The sequence below is a fragment of the Poecilia reticulata genome, linkage group LG1 (genome assembly GCF_000633615.1).
Source record: "Poecilia reticulata strain Guanapo linkage group LG1, Guppy_female_1.0+MT, whole genome shotgun sequence".
Lineage (NCBI taxonomy): Eukaryota > Metazoa > Chordata > Actinopteri > Cyprinodontiformes > Poeciliidae > Poecilia > Poecilia reticulata.
In genome coordinates this window covers 32,240,979-32,255,020 of record NC_024331.1, presented here as the reverse complement: position 1 = coordinate 32,255,020, position 14,042 = coordinate 32,240,979, and the positions used below count along the sequence as shown (strand labels likewise).

Below are 14,042 nucleotides of genomic sequence, written 5' to 3'. Positions count from 1 at the left end.
TCGCAATTTAAAGTGAAAGTTTTTTAATGGGATTTTTTATGTGTTTCATTAAAATCCCAGTGCTTTTAAAAATCCAAATCAAGTACTGAGCAGAAAAAATATAAAGTTATGTATTTTTAAATATCAAAATGGAAAAAGAAGATATGCATTTAGAAATTGTCTAATTTTAAGTGGAAGACGCGTCTACAAGTCAATATTTTATAGTGTAAAACTTATAAAATCCATACTTAATGTTTGTTCCTTATTCAGTGAAAGTACTCAGTTTGTAGAATATCCAGAAATTTTACTCAAATAAACTTCACAAAGATATTTATCAAGTAAAACTAAATAGTACTTTGCAGTGAAACTACTCCTAAAATGTAACTCAGTAAATGTAAATAGTTACAACACATCTCTGTTAGTGAGTGTATATTGGGATGAAGGGCGTGAAGTTCCCAGTGTCTTTCTGGATCTGGATGCTTTTTGTCGCTGATGTATCGTTATTTAATAATTCACTAAATGATTTGGAGATTTTATATATACAGTCTATTAGGACTCAGAAAATATTAGCTGAAGTATTCAGAAAGAGGTCCAGGTGCTGGTAATTCAAGCGTTTAGCATGCTGAGGTATGATGTGAATGCAGACAGAGTATCTGAGGTTGAGTAGCAGTGTGATTGGGTTATTGCTGCCGTACGTCAGTAACACTTGGAAGGATTCTGTATTCGTGGTGGATGTGTGAGACATCCGCCTTAAATGATCCCTCATACTCGGGCGTATTGTCCCAGGTTCCATATAAGGAAGCTGAGTAGTGTTGAAGTCCTGTGAGGCTGTTTGGTACCAGCTGAAATGTCCTGGTGACCCAAAGTACCTGTGACTTAAAGGGACGGGCCTCTTGGGACCGACCCAGATTTTGTTTTGGCTGAGTTGCCTCGAATGCGAGTTTTTCCTTAAAACCCAGACTCCAGATTGGACCAAAACATCCAGCATAAAGATCCTTCTGAGCCCATCCCTCCCTTTCAAGCATCTCTCTCTCTGTCTGCTCCAGTTTTATCTCTTCAGTGCAAAATCTCCCTGGATATCCTCCTCTACCTTCTGCCTTCTCAGCTAATCCCATCCGAACACTTCCCTTCATATCTACACATACTCATGTCATCTCCGTTCCTCTCCTATCTCGGTGAGATCACTCTTTTCTCTGCAGACATCAGATGAAACCCTCCAGAGTCGGATAAAGAGTAAACCCTGTGAAACAGGCTGTGAGCGTGAGAGAGTAAATCCCCCCTCAAACCCTCGGCCGGTCTCGAACTGCGGCTCAAACCCCTGGCTCGTTCCGTCTGCTCAGGCTCGCAAAGCCGCTAAAGCCACCCAGCCTCTCCCTCCGTCCAGCGCTAACTAACCTGTCCGCTGCTCCAATCAAAAACATTTACAGCCAGAGACTCTGTGGGCTAAAACAGACACGCCGCTCCATGTATTTGCAGCGGATTAACCCAACAGGTGCCTAATTACTGGAATCACAAAATGCTCACTGGAGAAAGAGGGGAAACAACGAAACGGACTCCCTCTGATTTGTTGGGTTTTGAAGTGGGGTTGCCAGTTGAAGGAGCACACAGAGTTTCTGAAGTAGCTCCAGCATCGGCGAGTGTTTAAATTTGAAAGGGACCAATAGGAGCAAAGGGATTGTCCCGGTTAAAAAGGCAGGTGCACCAACGATTAGCGGGCGGCAGCTGGTGAGGTCACACACGTGCACGCCGTGTGCACCAGCACGCTCCTTTATGAGAGCCCGGTAAATGCTGCAGCCCCTTTCTGTCCTCCGAGCTGAGAAAAAGGGTTTGTTCCTCATAAAGCAAAGAGTTTCCTCGTCTCAGAAAGACAGATGAGGTTTGAAACGACTTCCCTTTGAGGAAATGGATAAAGGAAAAAATGTAAAAGGGAACATAAAACCTCACAGAAAGCTTTTTGTAAAACAAAAGATGAGTGAGTGCGGGTTTGAGAGGAGCCAATGCGTCGTTTGGTGTGTGTTCACACATCCTGAGTTTGACTTAAAGCAGCGCTGACATGCAGAAAGGACAGGGAGATGATTTGCGGCTCTTGGGAGGCCGCCACTGCCTCCTTTCAACATAAATCCAGGATTGGGAATGGCAGCGCGGCCCCTCCGTCACAGGATCCCTCTCTCCAACAGATATGTCATCATCGCCCATCCAGTCCCTGCCGCAAGTCCCAGAGCTCTCTGACTAACTCCAACCTATCATAATTCAATTTATGATGGAGTGACTCTGCAGGACTCCCATCATTCCAATCCTCTGAGGGAGGCGGAGGGTTCGGCTGCAGGTGGACTGAAAGCTTTGGCTCATCAGCAGAGGTCACTTTGAGGTTTTCTTTCCTTCTGTAAATGACTCATTTAGGAGCAACACAGCACTTTGCAGAAGTATTTATACCCCAACGTTACCGAGAAAACATTTCCCTGTTAGTTTTTATAAAAAGGCTCCAGCTCTGCCTGATTCCACACACACTGTCTGAAAGTGTTGGCACAGACAGCTGTGTTTTCCAGTGGAGGTGGAGACAAACAAAGCAAAATTAAACAGCAAAATATTATTTATCATTTAGGTTTGGACTTTGACTAGACCATTCTAAAACATGAATCTGCTGTGATCTAAATTTCATTGTAGTTCTGGTTGTCTATGGCTGAAAGTAAACCTTCTAATCTCTTTTAAAGAAAAGCATCTCCGCAGCATGATGCTGCCACTGCCATCATACACCTCTGCCTCTCTGCTTACAGGCAGAGGGGCCCAAACTTTTTTCTTATGCACCAAAATCATCAAATTGGAATTGCCCATGTGCAAAAAGGTTAAAAAAAAACCCAATAGAAATTAAAGATATTTTTTATCTTTTTTTCTACTTAATAACTTTACTGCTTAGCAATAAAGTTACAACATCAGAGCTCTGAGACGTTCAGAGCTCTGATGTTGCCGCTCGCCTGTGTCAGCGGCTGCTCTTCAGAGCTGAGAGGTGTTTTGATTATCAGCCTCTGGGACCACCAAAGGTACCGTCCTCTCCATTTAAAGCCTCAGACTAATCTGTTAACACAATTAAAGAGCCAGAGTCCCATTAAAGATTAATCACAGAGTTTGCTGCTTTGGGTTTGTAGCTAACATTAAATGATGGCTAACGTGACTTTGATGGAGCTGTGATGCTGTGTAATCTTCCCAAGACTTAATCGGACGGGATTTCATCCACGGCGCATAAAAATCAGAGGATCAAACGCGGAGGAGGCTGCTGTCGACTCCAGTTCAGGTTTACACATTTAAAGCATCAAGTGTGATGTGATTCACTGCCTTTTGGAGAGAACTGAGGAATCGACATGAGCTGAATATATAGACATAATCCTAGTTAAGGTGGGTTCACATAAGCCAACATGAAAGGAATCTGTAGCTTGCATTAAATATCCCTGAGCGTTCAGGCTGAGTTTATCTGTTTCTGTGAAATAATGAAAGCTCTCACGTTTCAGGGTTTTCTGAAACTCTGTAGAACTGAATGAACAGAAAAACACTTTGCACAAATCTGATGTCTTATCAACCTAAATAACAGATTAAAAACAATCTTTGTTGTTGAGATTATTCAATAATCTAGCAGCAAAAAGGGTCTTTGAAATGAAAACGTTGCTTATGCTGTTATTTTCAATGAAAATGTGATTAATAGCAATTAATTAATTACAGACCCTGGAATTAACTCAATAAAAATTTTAATTGAGTCCCACTTATTAGTGTTATTTATGAGACACAAATATTATTTAGTTTTTGGGCACAGAAGGAAAAAGCTTTAAAATGGCATAAATTGTAGAAGATGGTCAGTCTTTCTCAGACTGGTTCGGGTTCTGTTGTAAATTTCTTCCATTTCAAAGGTTGTTCATGTCCTCATTGCACTCAGTCAGGATGAGGAATTGCTGCTAAATTAATGACTTGATCCAATTAAGTTTCTACCTCCACTTCATGGTTGTTCAGCAGGAGAAATTGCTGCAAAGTCAATGACGTAATGAATCCATCCATCCATCCATCCATCCATCCATCCATCMATCCATCCATCCRTCCATTTTCTTTACACCTTTGTCCCTTAGTGGGGTCAGGAGGTGCTGCTGCCTCTCCAGCTAACGTTCCGGGCGAGAGGCGGGGTCACCTGGACGGGTCACCTGTACAGGTCGCCAGTCTGTCGCAGGGCAACACAGGACACACAACCATGCTGACGTAATGAAAGTTGAACAGAAATGTTTGCACCCATACTTGTTCCGTCCTTTTCTAATGTTTGCATGCTAACTCAGGCCGGTAGCGTCTGGGATAGAGTTGTATTTTTAAGCTTTTGTTTGTAAGTTAAAATGATCCCCATAAACCACAGATTAGTTCTGTCGAGCAGATCTTCTTTCAGGAAGCTTTTCCTGTCCGTCTGCCTTTGGTTTGCGTCTCAATCAGCTGCAGGACGGCATCATAAGTGGCTTCCTGTTCTGTTCTCACCGCTGCGGTTTGCAGCCCGTCCCGCAGGCCTCGTAATGAGGCTAAGAGGTTTATCTGCAGTCAGGCCTCTCAGGCCCTGGTCAGATAGAGACTCAGCGCTGACCCGGACCGGAGAGGCTCTCCAGACCTTCGGCGGCTGTTTTTCATCCCTCGTTCACTTCATGCAGCCACCAACAGTTGTCTCACTGTATTTAATATCTCGTTTGTTTGTTTGCTGCGTCATCATTTCCCTGGACTCTGAGTCCAACAAACACGCATGTTGTAGATAATCTGATCCCACCCAAACTATTACACACCCAACAGGCGGCTCAGTCAGGCTAATTTTACCGCCGCCAGGCTCAGGGGAGGTTATTAAAGGCGTGTTATTTAAAGCAGCTACATCTAGAAAGTGTAAGCAACCTCTGGGAAGCTTATCAGACGAATTAGACGCGGAGAACGCTGGCAGTTATAAACGGCTCTCAGCAGGGAGATCCCGGGACAGGAAGTGAAGAAACTGAACTTGTTTGGATGTCTCAGACTTTTCATCATCAACAATACCTTTTATTCTCCTGCCATGGCTGGCAGCAGTATTAGCATGAACGTTTTCAGTTCAGGACCTGAGGTTGTTAGTTTCTGTTTCTTTAAGCACATTTTCAGAATTTTCACAGGAACAGTCTGTGACTTTTTCACAATTTGACCTCTACAAACAGAACTTCAGTGTAGTGCACTGTAAGCATCATGGAACATGGTTTTTAACATCTTCAGCAAGTAAACAATCTCACAAGAGTTTCATGCATTTGCATTTAGGCCTGAATAAAATCCAGAGCAACCAACTGTCCTCAAATGTCCCCTCTGCGGTTTTCCGCTGCAGGAAAATGGGTCCTTTGCTTAGATAAAACTAAACTCTAACTCAGCATGAAACATGGTGGTGGCAGCATCAGGCTACGGGGATGCTGTCAGCAGGTAAAAGGAAGCTGGTCAGAGTTAATGGGTCGATGAATGAGGCTAAAGACAAGATAATGCTGGAAGAAAAGATGTTAGAGGTTTCAGCAGTGGAGGGAAATGCTAACCAGGAGTTTTCAGAAGAGGAATGGGTAGAAATGTTAGTAAAACTGGTGGGAAGACCTTAAACTTTCAGCTTTAATGGCAGCAAACAATGGCTCTACACTGACGACAAATGGACTCCACACTTTTCAGATATTCATTTCCAATTCCTTTTTCTTCCAGTTTGACAGTTATTATCCACTCTGGTTGTGAATTTTTAAATATGTTCGCAACAATCTGTCAAAAATGAGGAATTCTCTGCATGCAGCTGATGCATGCAGGATGAAGTGCTGTTGGTGTCAGTGTGGTGGAGATGCAGCTGACCAGAGTGCTGCAGGCCTCAGGCAGACTGCTAATCAGCGTTTGGCTGCTGCTCTCCTTCACACTGTGTTCCTGTTTCTGTCCTGCAGACAGTGAGATCGTTCCTCCAGACTGTCTGCGCCCACGCTCCTTCACCACGGTGCGCTCCTCCTCCCTGCGCCGCGAGGCCGACGACTCCCGCCTCTCCGTCAGCCTGTGCGATCTCAACCTGCAGCAGGAGGACCGAGGCCCCGCCCACTCTCACCGCCACACGCTGCACCTGGCCTCGGCGTCCTCCTCCTCCACCTGCCCCATCCCCCAGAATTCCCTGAACTCGCAGCAGTCCTCCCTGCTGCCCTCGGCCCTGGAGAGCGACCTGCACTTCCACCAGCTGCGCGGCGCCCACATCAAGACGCTGGACGAGCAGACAGTGGCCCGGTCCGAGCACGCCCGGGAGGAACGGACGCTGGTCTTCACCAACCGGCCCCTGCGCACCGGAGAGACCGTCTTCATCAAGGTCACCAAGTCCAGCCCGGCGCGCTCGGGCTCGCTGTCGTACGGCGTGACGTCCTGCGACCCGGCGGTGCTGCGCCCCAGCGACCTGCCGTACAACCCGGAGGCTCTGGTGGACAGGAAGGAGTTCTGGGCCGTGTGCCGCGTGCCGACGCCTCTGCAGAGCAGCGACATCCTGGGCTTCCTGGTCAACCAAGAGGGAGAGGTCATCCTCAGCCACAACGGCACCAACGTGGGGATGCAGGTGTGCGTAGACAACTCGCGCCCCCTCTGGATGTTCTTCGGCCTGCACGGAGCTGTGACGCAGCTGAGGATTCTGGGTAAGTACTGGAACCACCAACAAAGATTTTCAAGGCGATATACAAATTAGGGACGGGTAAATTAAATCAGGGGTCTTTCTGCGTGGAGTTTGCATGTTTCCTCGTTGTGTGGGTCTCTGGCAGAAACATGACTGATAAGTCAACTGATCTCTCTAATGTGCACTTGTGTGTGTGTGTGTGTGTGTGTGTGTGTGTGTGTGTGTGTGTGTGTGTGTGTGTGTGTGTGCGCGTGTGCGTGTGTGTCATGAACATAAAAATATCAATATTGGTGAAAGAAAGAAAATGGTAAATAAAATTCCGGATTCATAAATTGCAAGTTGTCCTGATATTCTGCAGCTGTCCTCGTCTTCAGAACAAACTATTGTTACATTTTATCTATCATAGAATCTCCTCTGCTTCAGTAACAAACTGCAGAAATATTGTGCAAAAACATGAACCAAGACAGTAAGGTATAAAATATCCTTATTATATTAAGCAAACATTGGAAACGAGAACAAAGTTCTAATCTACAAATAAATCTTTGAAACACTGGAACCAGTTGCGCTCGTCTTTATCAGCTGGTTTTGTCTCCCTAATGGGGAAAAGGAGAGTTTTCCTCTTCCATTCCAGGCTTCCTCTGTGGATTATCCCACTTTGGAGGAATAATTGATGTGGGAAATAACCGAGCCTTTAGCTGTGGGACGCGTCCCGGGTCATGAGCTCAAAGATCAATGTATCGATCTCATCTGGCCCGGCGCTGAGCTGATGAGACCTCCATCCTTAATTCATTTACTCGCCCTGCTGGTTTAAATGGATTCCTGCTAAGTGCAGAATGCTCCGCCGGCACACCAGCCCAGGAACTCAGGGGTCAAAGGTGAACGAGCGTGCTCTGTTACTGTTTGTCACAATGTTTACAGCAGAGGTCTTTAGAAGGGAAGGATGTGAGTGGATTCGGAGAAGAGTAGAGCTCTGTCCTGACCTGGAAAAACAGGATGTGAAGAAAAACGACAGAAAAGGTGAGGCGGCTTCAGGTCTCGTTTCTGGAACTTTTGCTTTTTACAGCTTTAAATGATTTCAGTGATGATGAGGAGGATGAGAGGACACCTCTGCATCCGACGTTCGTACGACAAACAGATTGTATCCAAATCTGCTAAATTATTGTATAGGAGTCATGCAGCTAAAAGGTAAAACATCCGACAGCAGAAGTGTTTGATTGCAGAGGAACTAAAACCGCATCCTGCTTTCCTCTGGCGACGGAGGAAAAGGAAGCAGAGCTTCAAAAGGTTCAGAGCTACAGATGTTACTGTAAAGAAACACAGTAGAGATGGATCACGTCTTTTAAAGAGGATATCAGTGGATTTCATTTTAACTCCACTTTTCATTAAAACATGAAGTTTAAGCTGCAGAACTTCATCTGCCTGATTTGGCATTTTGACGGTTTTCATGAAATCACAGTTTAATGACTTCTTTTAGATTTTACAATAAAATAGTTAGCTTAGCTGATAATGATGTCACAGTTCAGCTGAGTTGGTCCTGGACTGACTCTGCATTTCCCTTCGTGTCCACCAGGGGGTTCCGGACTGTTTTTGGATTTACAGATTAATAATTGGGTAGCAAAAGGTGCTTATTAGATCTTTTTGTACAAAATTTGAACCAGGTGAAGCTGAAACTAGGCTACGATTTATTTCCTCACATTAAGACCATCCATGTAAAACATTTTCATCAACATACATGTGAACACAGTGTGACTCATATTCATTTATTGTGGCTGCAGTAAAACTATGCCAGCTGTAATGAATGGTAAATGGACTGAACTTGTATAGCTCTTTTCCAGTCATTTTGGCCACTCAAAACACTTCACACCAGAGTCATATTCACCCATTCACACTCACACATTTATACACCGGCAGGCAGATCGGTAGGCAGTTTGGGGTTAAGTGCCCAGGGCACATCGACATGAGGAAGCTGGAATTGAACCTACAACCTTCCGATTGCAAGACGACTACTAACTCAGAGATCTACTTTGATTTTTCAAAATAAAAGTCGTATTTGACGTACATCAGGTTATGTTGCTCTTTGGGATTTAAACATTCCCTCCTGTTTCTTCGTACTGTGAACTGTTGTAGTGTAGACCTGAGTGTCTGCTGTGTTCGCCCCCACCTGACCCCCCCCCCAACATCAGCTGACAACAAAGCAACAGACGAGGCTGTCGATAAGTCACAGCCAGCTCCAGTAAAGCTGCGTCATGTTGACAGAGATCAATTCAGCAAATGCCAGAGCAGCAGACTGCCGGCCTTTCTGGACCTTAATGTCGCCGTGACTCTCTGATCGCTGGCTGGGCTCACATTCATTCCTCTTTCTGTTGTTTTTCCAATCAGGTCCAAAAGTCCCGGTGAGAACACTCTGTGATACTTCTCAGCTAAATGAGTGTTTGGCTGGAGTTCAGCTGACCACCTGGTCGCCTGTGTGTTTCTAATAGTCATTTACGGAAAACAAAAAGCCCTGGCAGAGCAACAGAACCGGAACCGCAGAACAATGAGAGATCCGAGGCACGTCTCCTTATCAGCTCCCATCTTTGGAAATCCCAGTGAAGTGTGACTCTTCTTTACCTTTCAGCTGCTTCGAATTAGGAAGCGACTCTTATCTGGCTGCTCCAGCTCCTTATCTGCTGATTTGCTCTGAGCGTCCGCGCCGCGGGTTGGGCCGAACCGGTTGGAGTGAGGGATGTGTCCCAGTGGGTCTGCGGCGCTTCCAGATGGAGCGATACAGCAGAGAGCAGAGTAATGGAGCTCTGATGGGAACAGAACCTCATGAGGGGCGGCTGCACCGGCTGGGGGAGATAAATACCCTCCATTCTGAGGTTTGGTGCCTGTAGATCCACTTCAAAGTTCTATTTGGCACCAAATTACAGAACAATCACAACATAATGCAACACTGGAAGGATCTAAACAAAACCCCTATTTAAAAGCCTAATAAACTTTAGTAAAAAAAATACGAAATACGACTAGAAAGAGTTTTATCTTTTAGTAAAGTGTTGATTGTTGCTGGATTTAAATCCAATGTAGCCAATTTAAAACAATTCAGAAAAGAAGAGCTTTGGAGAAGCCGAGGGCTGAAGTTTCAGAACCGGTTCAGAATCCAGCCGCTGACATTATGTCAGAGCAAATTAACTTCAAATTTCATCAGAGACGCATAAACTGTGTTATCTGTTGGCTCTCAGATGTCAAACACTTGGCTGCCCATTAGGTTGGACCAGCTGGTTTTCTTACCAAGTGGTTAAACTTCCCTGAACAGAGAATCACCAAAACAAAAAGTAAAACATTTAGTCTCTCAAAGCTTAGTTTGTCTTTCAGGGCCGAATGAAAAAAAGTCTCATGAAAGAAAAACATATTTTCTCTCATGTGAATATAAAACGTCATGTTGCCTCGTTGTGGTTTTAATGGCTTTATAATGAACTGCTGCCTGAACCAGATCAGCTAGTTTAGAACTGGGAGCACTGATCTAGAATCTCAAAAACTCATTTAATACCTGAACTATGACCTCTGACCTCTGACTGTGGATCTCAGTAGTGGAGAAAAAGAGGCTTCATGGATGCAGAGCAGAATTTCTAACCATCTTCTATCCATCGTGATGGAGAAGGATCATATCCCCTACTCCAACATCTACCCACCCCGTCTTCAGTCAGAGGCCTTTTCAGATTCACAGCTGACTGCTAGTGGAGATCTAGTGGAGATCTAGTGGAGATCTAGTGGAGATCTAGTGGAGATCTAGTGGAGGTCTTTCCTGCCCACAGCTTCACCATCAACAGTGATTCTTTGAAGTCACTTAGATAATCTGAGTTATGAAAACATTAAATTGTCTTTTGGGACAAATAACTAAAGTTTGAATCAACTTGAATGAAACGCTGTTTAATCTGAACCTTCGATGAGGCTCAGGAAGGGAAGATTTCACAGCTTTTGACAGATATTTTATTTGACATGAAATCAAATTGTTTTCCCAGCAGAAGCACTGAATGACCAGCTGACCTTTGTGCACTCGGACCGCAGGCGGTTTAGCCTGACGAGCTGAACGTGACAGAATCGGTTACAGAGACGCGTCGCCCGCAGGTTTCAAATTATTTCTGGTCTCCAGAAACCTCCTCTGAGCGGGACTGGACCAAAACGAGCAGAAAGCAGGGCAGAACCTTCAGAAGCTGAGCGGACTCGGCGCCCGCTGGCGCTGGGACAGAACGCTCAGCCGCTGACCCACTTCGCTGGTATTATGGATCCTATTAAAATGTCAACACGCCGGTGCTGAAGTGAAGCGGCTCGCTCGCTGCAGCTGCGGTTCCTCTCTGATCCCAGCCGCTCTTCCCGTCTTTTTCCACATCGTTTGCTCATTTTTATTCATGTCTGCACGATGTGGAGGTCACGACAAAACAGGAGCTGATGGAACTCATCGCTGAATTAAAGGATTAGTCTTTTTTTCTTCATGCGAAGTTCTACTAAGATGTTCTGAGCAGTTCATCATGTCTTGGGTTCGGAGAATTTAATTAAGTCAGAAATCTGAAAACATTTTCTCACATTTTAATGCAGTAAGTTCTTTAAAGACTCTGTGCTTCCATTTACTTTTAGGAAAAATACATGCATAAATTCCCGTCACTTTCTGCATTATTTGCTGAGGGATCACTGCAGGTTTAAGGTTTGGGTGGTTTGTGTTCAATCCTTCACCTGTCAGCCTCAGTCTGCGTGTTTAAATGCAAAATGTTCCTGGAAAAATGAATAAACACATTTTCTTCTTTTAAATGCTGATCAGTTCACCATTTCAAACCGCTGCTCTTCTTTCTGCTGATTTTTTTATTTCACAATACAGTAATACACAGAAAGCACCTGGTGCAGCCGGTGAAAGGGACAGAAGAACGTGTTTCTGGATGACCAAATATGCCAAAATAATCTAAAAAGAAATGCAGATTATGTTGTTTTTGTCGTCATCTGGAGCCCAGATCCAAATTGGATGATAAAACTGATCAACAGTTTAACAACAGAAATCCTTTGGCCTTTAGAGGAGGTTTCAAGTTTACTATTCATAATGTGGTTCCTTAACCAGCAGGAGTACTGGGGTTCAAAGGTCAGAATGGGAACATTTTGTAAAGTAACAGTATTGCTCTATCAAAGGTAATACTGTACATCCTTCAGTATTTGACCATGTTGACAGGATAAAGTGACACAAACTTTAGAAACGCATTGAAAGCTTAAAAACAGGAAATCCAGGCTGTTTCTCGCTTGTGGGTTTTCTAAACAATATTTCCTGTTTCGTTTGCATTTATTTCTAAGCTGATCTGGTCTTGGCTTCACGTTGACGTGGAGACAAACAGTTCGGGGATGAATGACCGTCTCCTCCCAGCGGAGCGGCCTCTTTGTCTCCAACGATAGGATCTTCTGCACAGACAGAAGGAGAACATTAACATTTTATGCACTGAGGTTATTCATGACCTTAACCTTCCAACCACTGAGCAGTTTTCCTCTCCTCTGTCTCAGACGGGCTTTATGAGGTCCTCATAACGAGAGCTTCTGTTTTCACACGAGGAGTTGTTTCTTCTGTGAAGGGCCATCGAGTTTCACACCAACAAAAACTATTTAAAGGACTCCTTTCAGGTCTGTCCTTCCTGTTTTGATTTATTTATTCCATTTCCAAGCAGAAGATTCCTCTTTTCCTCCGAGCTGCTGCAGTCGGTCGGTCGAGCCGATGGGTGGACCCAGCAGCAGGGATGTGGCCTCGGTCGGCCTCACAGCTGTTCACAGCCGTCGCTGTAATCCAGACGGGATCAGAGCCGATCCTGCCTCAGCTGCCCTTCATGGGCGGCGGCCGCCCGCTTGCCCCCCGGTGGGGATTAACAGGAAGAGGGAAACGGAGGGAAAGGCAGCAGGTCGAGCGAGCGCCAGTAATCTGATGTAAGGTGTTGCAGTCGCACCGTGTTGGTGAAACGTTCTCGACTTCGGCTCTACAGCTGGAAGTCGGAGTCCTCTGTGAAACGGCTGGACAGGTTTCACATCTTCAGCCTCTTCCTGCTATGTTGTTCATCCACATTTTACTAAAATGTTTTTATTCAGTTAAAAGCTCGATGTCTGACAGTTTTCTTCTATTGTAGGGAAAACTAAAATACTTTTGCATTAGAAACTATTATTGTGAAGATAAAGCAGATCTTTGGGCTTTTTGATGTTTTGTCAAAATCTAATGATAGAAAACCATTTGCTTCTGGTTTCGTGTTTGAAAATCATGTTAAATCTGTTTTTTTCTCCGTTTACATTATTTAATAAACATTTCCAAACTTAGCTCCGTCATCCACCAATGAGATTCTTCATTCATGCTTTTGTTTTGGATCTTCTGAACCATTGTAATCCACTCTACATGTCTAACCAAGACCAACGCCCAGAGAATTTTAAATGTAACCAGGCCAGTATATGAAAAATGAAATATCATGCTACACTATGCAGACCCTCTGTCTGCAGTGAGGAAGAGGCTCCAGCTGATGGTCACAAACTTTCTGCCTAACTCCGGTTGTAATTATGTGACTGCAGAGCGTCAGGCTTTCTTCTTATTCTATAAATAAACTTAAGATGCCCTGTTAAACTCTGTGGCTTATGCACCTCACACATGTACGCTGTATGAAACGGGAGGGCATTAAAAAGTGGTGTACACGAAACATGGAGCACAGTGGCGCTCGATGTTTCATGAAATGTAAATATTGTCTTCATAGTCGCTCCTTAAAGCTGCAGCAGGTTTGGAGCTGTGGACCCGGTCAGAGACATGGACAAAAAATGTTTCTAACTTCATCTGATGCTGCGATTCACACAGGTTCCCTTCACATCATCCTATCCATCACATCTGATTCTGAAGTTACCATGGTTACTGGAGTATCAAACAAGACTGCCCCCCTCTGGAAATAGAGCAGAAGTGCAGCAGTGAGAAAATCTTAACCTCTGGAGGCTTTTAAAGGTCATCGTTGGTCTGAAACGTCGTTTTACCAAGACTACATTTTATTATCAGGTGTTCAGGTGCCTCCGTGTGATTATGGACAGAAGCTGCTCCTCCTGACAGAGTTCCTCCCCGGCATGTCTTGTAAAACACTCCAAACTGCAGCACAGTAACACTCGAATACACTGCAGTTGGCTCCAGAGGGCTCGGGAGGACCAGGCTGATCTCCCACCACACACACACACACACACACACACACACACACACACACACTCACACCCCACTGGCATGCAAACAAAAGAGATGCCATGTCTCAACCCGAGCCCCGTCCCATCACGCCACATCAAACAGATCCTGATTTAGATCCACGAGCTGCAGGGACAGAAATACTGACCTGGCTCCAAGGGGACATTAACTTCATCGTGTGTGTGTGTGTGTGCGTGTGTGTGTGTGCGTGTGTGTGTGTGTGTGTGT

At 44.8% G+C, this 14,042-nt stretch overlaps 1 protein-coding gene across 2 annotated transcripts in view; it reads left to right on the top strand.

Moving 5' to 3' along the window:
- neurl1aa (neuralized E3 ubiquitin protein ligase 1Aa) overlaps positions 1–14,042 on the top strand; it is a 64,860-nt gene that overhangs the window by 43,645 nt on the left and 7,173 nt on the right. For both annotated transcript variants that reach the window (XM_008422224.2, XM_008422239.2), the window contains exon 4: positions 5,913–6,635. In XM_008422224.2, coding sequence (XP_008420446.1) covers positions 5,913–6,635 — 723 coding nt within the window. The remainder of the gene's footprint in view (positions 1–5,912; positions 6,636–14,042) is intronic.